The following is a 7,831-nucleotide window of genomic DNA, read 5'->3' on the forward strand; positions in this document are numbered from 1 at the left end:
TAGAGGTACTTGAGGCTAAGAATTGCTCTTATTCAAGGAAATCGCTCCATTTAAAAAATTAATAATAATGGAGTAATAATAAGGAAAATGTTATACATAGCCAAGAGATACATATAAACATTAAATATACACTAAAAAATCGTATAAATTTTAAAAATCATAAATATATAAACACTAATTACGCTGATTTGCGTGTGTTTTTATCATAAATTCTTAATTTTATAAAATTTTAATACTCCGTATGATCCAGGTCTAAACAAACAGTGGACCACCAACACATGCAAACAATCTTGCGTTGGTACTTGTTGCTATTTACTTCATTAATAAGGATATGAAATGTTTGTGAAAAGTTGATAGTTTTTGGTACAGTAAAACATTTTCTGTTGCTTTGGTGGTCCAATTCTCATATTTCAGTTCCAGACATCAACAAATCTTCTAGCAAAATCCATATCATTCACTTTTCCTATCTTTGGTATTACAAAAAATGTTAATTTTACATTTGGTATACAAAAAATGAATAAATACAAAGAGGAAACATACAATACAAAACCTCTATGCGGCGTTGCCAACCCAGCAACATACTAACCTCTATCCTTCGGATAGCAAAGAATGATGATATTTTTCTAATAAAGGAAGAAAAAATCCCTACTCGTATATAAAGCTTTTTACAAAGGAAAACAAAAGCCTAAAGGTGAGGATCGTTCGTCTTGATATATCAACTCAGTCCGTTACTAGGCAATAGATTCATTTCAATCCCACGTTCCCAATCTGAAAACGTACCAAACTTTTCGGCTTCTCTAGCAATCAAGATATCACCAGGGAAAAAGCATTGGCCAAAAACTTTAACAACGAAACGTGGGATTATGCCAGCAATCGGGACAATAAGAAGACAAAACCAGGATGACCACTTGCCCATTGCATAGAACATAGCCCTGTAAAAAAAAAGTACTTGAATTCAGTGATATGTTATGATGAGTTGTTAGTTTATTACACATTATTAGAAAAAAGATTATACAGTACAAGAAATGCTCGCAAATTTGTTCTGTCATAATTGATGTTAACCTTTGCATAAAAAAAATAATTGATGTTAACCTAATAATTAACCCAATGAATCAAATAAGGCTCTCACCCAGATGAGATAACAGAGGCAGCCCTACTTTGAAAAGAAAGTCCAGATTAATATCCAAAATATGAACACGGTGGCAAACCACGCCCCAAAACTCTTGAAAGTACATGGGCACAGCTCCTACAACGAGGGTTCAATGTTGTCTGTAACTTTTTAGCAAGATAAAGCAGCAAAGGAATTTTTTTGAGCAATTATTTTTTTTAGACTATATCGTTGTCAACTTGTCATGACATTAAATAGGAAACTTGACTATTATTGTGATACACGGAGTAGGTGATATCCAAGACAGATTTTATGAAACCCAGCTGTTACTGTAATATCTACATAATTGGTGATGCAGCAAGAATGCAAGTTAAATTATGTATCACAGTGCAAATATAGCTCTGAAGAATAAGGGAAGAGAATTTACCAGTAACCAGGCAAGACAGGAATGGCATCAATGACAAGGACACAGATGAAAGTTGCAAATATAGATCCCCATATTGCAGTATGCATGATCCAGTTCCACCTTACTACATCCATTGCCAAGTGCAAATTGACTATTATTACAACTGCAATTGTCCAGATGTCACCAAGGGTAGAAGCATCAATGTCAGTCTTCCAATATGCAAAGAGAGGGAGAAAGAAGACAGCTACACTTTGCCACAAAGTGTCAGCCATAGTTAGCCAAAAAAGCCTAGGGTTGTAGCATTTTTCCTTCTGTCCAAGTTCATAGAGCTTAGGGAACTTTAGAAGAGTTTTTCTACCCAAGTCCTTGTCGAGAATTGCGACAACAACGGTAGGCACAGCACTATACACGACAGAATACAGTACACTGCTCCATTCTGTAATTGCAGTAGTCAAAGTAAACCCAGTATAGATAGTGTACCTGTACAGGGATGAACATGAGTTGGATTTCATTCATTCATATACCATTATTGGACTTCAACAATAAAAAATGCGAAGTACTTCACAACAAATCTTACCAGAACATAATAATGACAAAAATTGCATTTCTATAAAAGTTGTATAATATCATATAAGCCATTCTCTGATAATTCCAGTGTCCATGAACCAACAACAGAGTCACCAAAAAACGAAATTGTCCCATTGAAAAATCTGACGACATGACAGCTTGTCGACCTTCTTGTCCACTTATTCCCACTCCGACATCAGCCATTTGAATCATCGACACATCATTGGCCCCTGAAGAGTTTTTTAGAAGAACCCAAGATAAGAAACAGAAACCAAAAATATATCAAGTACTATTAGTTTTCTTGTAAGTGTGATTGTATGCTTCCAGTATATAATAATAGCATAATAGGGTAAGGAAAACAAGAGAATATGAAATAACTTGCTCCATACCATCTCCAATAGCAAGGGTCATGTCATCAGTTCTCTTCTTTATGAGAGCAACGATTCCTGCCTTTTGCAATGGAGCCACCCGGCAACACAGCACAACATCACATTTACTGGCTAACAAGAAAAGCTGCAGCAGGTGAAAACCACAAAATAAAACAAATCAGAATATATTCACCTTGGTGACAAATGGAGCCATACATAATAATCGTAGGTTATATATCAGAGAAAAAGAACTAGAATTATAATTATCTTACCTCCTCCTCAAGTTCAGAGTCCAGAACATAAACAAGACTGCTACCGTCAATAATTAAGGCAAGTTGAGTTGGTCCAGAGATCCCTTCATTGTCATCAGCACCACCTGATGCTGTTGACATATTATTTGACATATCCAGAGCCTCACGCAAACTCCTCCTACATGATTCCTTAGAGTTTTTATTTATAATAATCTGTCTCATTCTGCCAGTGAGTAGCTTTGAAGAATAGCCAATTGATATAGCCGTTTCTTGCTTGTCACCAGTCAATACCCAAACTTTAATACCCGCATTTCTTAAAGATTCTATTGCTTCTGGAACACCTGGCTGCAGTCTATCTTCGATTGCAGAGGCACCTAATATTGTCAGATCCTTTTCGATGTTGCTAGCAACCTTGCGAAGTTGAGCTGCCCTTCCCATTATAGCAGTGCTTGCAGCCTCATAAGAAGACTGCCACCGCTTAAATTCAAGATGGTCAAGCTCCTTCATCCCAACCACAAGTGTCCTCAAACCCACTGTGGAGTAAGAATGAAGATGGGCTTCTGTGGCTTCCAATACATCCATATTTAAAGATTTATCAATCACACTAAACATACTTGTATCAGCACCTTTCACAAAGAATTTAACTGTGCCATCAGGACAACCCAGAATAACAGACATCCTTTTTCGATCACTATCAAATTCATGAAGACCCAATACATCAAACCTGCTCAGAAGCAAGAAAACCATCAGAGGCAAAATTTTGTAGTGGTATAAAAATGTAAAATGCTAAATACACTGCTTATTCATGGACAGGTTCACAATGTCTATATTATCTGCTGGCACACTGTCATTTTGTACCTGTCTGACAAAAGAATCACTGATATTTGTAACATGACTTTAATCATGAGAAAGGCATGTTTACAACCTTCTTATAAATAATAAGAGCCTATGCCTGAATCATAATTTAACATTGACAGGTGAAAAGATATAATACTCTACTGCATTCTGACATTGGATGCTGAAGTAATGCAAAATATTGACAGCTATTATTCACATGAATGCATGACAAAGTAGCATGAAAAAGCAAAAAAAGACGAGTAGTACGGGTCTAAAATCACCTTTGTCTCTCTCCTTGTACATCAATAACTATATGGCCAGAGGTTCTTTCCACAAGCATAAAGCCATATGCAGCAGCTGCAAAAACCAATGCCTGCTCATCAGGAGATTCTCCCTGGTAATCTACAGTTTTCACCGTGGCATCAGTTGAATTTGTCACAATAGGTACAATTGTATTGCAGGCTGCTAGCGCAAGGAAGAAATCATAAACACGTCTTCCTACATGAGTGTCATTTCCACCCTTTACCAACCTTTGGAGATTAGGATCAACTTTTACTTTCACCTTTGGTGTCAAGACCTGCCCATCCACTAAATTTACCAAGGAACAAAGAAGATTGATTGAGATACAAAGAGTCAGTTTATTTTACACTTCAAAATAAGTAATACTCCGTACTATGTAAGACTGATATTAAAGATTTACCTTCAATAAAGTACGCAGTCTGTTCATCCGGTTCATCATCTGTCAAAATTCTGTAATCTGTCCCCCAGATACTGGCACATTTAAATTCCATCTTGTTTTCAGTCAGTGTCCCAGTTTTGTCAGAGAACACATACTTTATTTGCCCCAAGTCCTCATTTATATTCAAGGCCCTGCACTGAAATGTTTTATTTGAGACACTATCATACATGGAGGCATCTCGATTCATGAAGTAAGCCTGACCAACCCGCACAAGCTCCATGGATATATAGAGTGAAATGGGAATCATAATCTGGAAGACAATAACTGCCATGAGAAATGTGAAGAATATTTCCAGGCCTATGCCATAGTAGTTATAATCTTTTGGAGGAACCCTATTGTACTCCTTTTTCCGGTAATATGGTGTCTCATTTACTTCATCCATGTGACGCCTCAGCCATATACCAAAAAGGGTGGATACTATGGTGCACAGAGCAATAAGAAAAAGAGAAAGCAAAATGATTTCTTGATTCATTTGTGTCTCAAGGCGGCTTCTCTTAGATGGGGCTCCAGCATTATTAAGCATAGCTTTAGTTTCACGCCCAGCATATACCACAACTCCAATAGCCCAATCAGTATTCTTGAGCTCACAACCTCTTAAAATGATATTAGAAGGCCCTAGTGACATTTTTTTCCCATCTACCTCCATAATTCCCTGGAATCCATATACATTCCTATTGGGCTTGTCGCACTTGATTAACCCACCAACCTTCTCCTTTTCTGGGTTCTTTGAATGGGTTTCCTGTTTTGCATATCGTGTTTTTAAATTTGACTCTCCATCCAGATTTATGGTCTGCACATAAGCCACACCTGTTGGATCACTGGTTGACAGAAGCACTATATCACATGGAAGAGTTTCATTTGAAGAAATCTTTATTACTTCACCGACTTGAATATGCTTCCACTTTTTATGCTCAAACTTACCATTGACCAATATTGATGCAAGCCGATTGTTCTCAACTCTGTCAGATCGGTGCCTCCTAAAATCCTCAAATGCATCCTTAATAGCTGAAACTATCAATACAAAAGCTAAAGGCAATACAGACGCACCCCGACCAAAGACTGCAAGTTGGGGTAACTGATTGAGAACAGCTATAATAAGGAAATAAATATAAGCTACACGATGAAACTGCTCAAAGAGATTCCGTGGCAAGAAGGTGATGACTGAATACTTCGAAGTGCGAATAGTATTTCCAGCAAATTCAAACTTCTCATTTGTCCTTTCAGGATCATTAATATAAATAAATCTTGCATCCTCCTCATTTATTTCCCTCTGAGACAGACCCATGCCTTCGGAATCAGCTGTCCTTGATCCATATCTTACTGGCCTTGGGTCCGAATCAGCATAATTCACCTCCCTCACAGAATTTGCAGCAGACCTCCAGTTGTACGACTGAACACTTCCCCGAGATGAGGAGTGCATAAGACCATCATTCCTTGCTGAATGTTCAACTGCAGAATTCGAGTCTGTCTCGTAAACAGAATCAGGAGCTCCGCGAGAAACAGTCTGATACGATGAAACACTCCTTCTAGACGAAGAAATCAAAAAGGGATCATTATTTACAATATTTTCAGCTTGTTGGCTAGATTCCCTCAGTGAAGGGGATCTCAAACTACTCCCCTTAGACAATGAAAACAAAACCGAGTCACTCTTCGACGAATTCTGAACTGGTCTATTATAATCCATTCCAGGAACAGACTAAGAACTCCCTAGATCAATCTTCAACAGATCAACAAACGCGGTAGCAGGAACCGCCACAAAATCACCAGAACTCCAAATTCAAGGCAATACGATCAAGTACCCCGATTTGAGTTCATGATCTAAACACCATAACCCCCCTCTCACGCCTTAAATAGTCAACTACACTCAAGTTCACAAATTACCCTTTACCCAGTTGCTAATTCTTCACAATGATGCTATTAATACAACAATTAACCCTCTAAATTAAGAAATTAGGGTTAATCAAATCAACACCCTTACACAGTTACAACTTTGATCAACTTTAGTACAACAACACAAACAGTACAAAATTATACTCAAATTCAGGAAAAACCCAATAATTATACTTCAACTTAGTACAAAATCCTAATAAATTACACAAATAAATTACAAGAAAAAAGCAGAAATTCAGCTCAAATTACAGATTCTAGCTTATAATGGGTTGTGTGAGAAAGGACTTACTTGGAAAGAGAGAGAAAGTAGGAGAGAGAAAGTTAGAGAAAACCCATTGTAGAGGTGAATAATAATACCCTTGTTATGAAGCAAAATCCGCCATAAATGAGAAAATTCAGAGGTCAATGGCATTTTTAGAGAGAGAAAGTAATAATGTAGAGAGAGAAAGAGTCGTAATGGGTGGCGACAACAGCCAGCCTCCCTTGTTTCAAACTTCCATTGAAAAGTATTTGGAGTTGTTAGTCAATTTTTTAGAGAGAGAAACTAGAGAAAGAAGTTGAAGTTCCAAGCTGTTTCTAGAAGATCAAGAATTTTACAAGAATTAATGGGGTGCTTCAATTTGACTGGAATTTTTAGAATTCAATAATCATGATTTTAATTTAAACAAGAATCTTAATAATTATTTATAAATAATGGGTTTAAAATATAATTGTGTGTTGTTTGAATAATTTGGTGGATGTTTAAGGAATTTAAAATTGGAGAAAATAAAAATGAAGGTTAGCTTTCTTCTTGTTATTGATGAATTTAGATTGATGATTGATTTGATGGGTATAGGAGTGACTAGTTAATGAAGGTAGTATGAACTACCCAACTATTTCAAAATGCCGTGTTTATCTGATTTTTTTGGTGTGAATTTTAGATCATGACTTGGACGAACATTCAATGCTATGACTTAATTTTTTTTTAATTGTCATTTGAATAAGAAATAATAGTCACATTGATAGTAGTATGAGTTGAATAATAGTCCATCCGTTATACTACCTCCGTTAACAGTTATTTGCAACAAAGGGGGTAGCACGGACTCCTAGACAAAACTTTTAGAGGATGATTATTAAAAACTAAGGGCACTTGATTAAGTACTAATCCTACCTAAAAAAAATAATAAACAAAAACCTATAACCACATAAACCCAGAACTAGAACAATCAGCGACAACCACCCCGCCGACAACCACCAGACCACCGTCGACAACCAGCCAGAAACACCAAAACCCAACCACGAACCCAACAAACCACCCACGAACTCATCAAACCACCACGAACACATAAAAACCCATAAAACCTCCACGAAGAAATTTTCGAAAACCACCAGACCACCGCCGACAACCACCAGACCACCGCCGAAAACCATAGTGTGTGGGAAGAGATCGTCGATTTTCGAAGAAATTCCATCGCCATCTTCGAAGCGAATTCGGTTTTCTTCTTCTTCTTCTCCGGTTCGATAACCACCACAAACCAGACAAAACCATCACAACCCAAAAAACCACCACGAAATCCGATTAAATCGAAACCACCACGAATTGAATTTACTCCCAATTAAGCCACCAACATGAAACCAGATCTAAAACCAACCCCACGAAACTCACGCCACCCCTACAAACCAGAT

At 37.2% G+C, this 7,831-nt stretch overlaps 1 protein-coding gene across 1 annotated transcript; it reads right to left on the reverse strand.

The window, feature by feature from the left end:
- Positions 1–433: 433 nt before the first annotated feature.
- LOC110737353 (phospholipid-transporting ATPase 1-like) lies at positions 434–6,970 on the reverse strand. Its single transcript, XM_021917703.1, has 7 exons — positions 4,238–6,970; positions 3,819–4,125; positions 2,722–3,424; positions 2,471–2,594; positions 2,092–2,311; positions 1,536–1,994; positions 434–932 (listed from the first exon to the last, which is right to left on the reverse strand). The coding sequence occupies exons 1-7, from the start codon at positions 5,958–5,960 to the stop codon at positions 716–718; spliced, it is 3,753 nt and encodes a 1,250-aa protein (XP_021773395.1). The 5' UTR covers positions 5,961–6,970; the 3' UTR covers positions 434–715.
- Between the last annotated feature and the right edge of the window lie 861 nt (positions 6,971–7,831).

Source organism: Chenopodium quinoa, unplaced genomic scaffold, assembly GCF_001683475.1.
Source record: "Chenopodium quinoa cultivar QQ74 unplaced genomic scaffold, ASM168347v1, whole genome shotgun sequence".
In the NCBI taxonomy this organism is placed as follows: Eukaryota; Viridiplantae; Streptophyta; class Magnoliopsida; order Caryophyllales; family Amaranthaceae; genus Chenopodium; species Chenopodium quinoa.

What these genes read in the sequence shown, in the direction of transcription:
- LOC110737353 (XM_021917703.1), bottom strand. Translation starts at nt 5,960, where the DNA reads ATGGATTATAATAGACCAGTTCAGAATTCGTCGAAGAGTGACTCGGTT. An exon ending in TTTGTCATTATTATGTTCTG is followed by an intron (nt 1,995 to 2,091) that starts GTAAGATTTGTT and finishes ATCCCTGTACAG; the next exon opens with GTACACTATCTATACTGGGT. An exon ending in CCTGTCTTGCCTGGTTACTG is followed by an intron (nt 933 to 1,535) that starts GTAAATTCTCTT and finishes TTTTTTTTACAG; the next exon opens with GGCTATGTTCTATGCAATGG.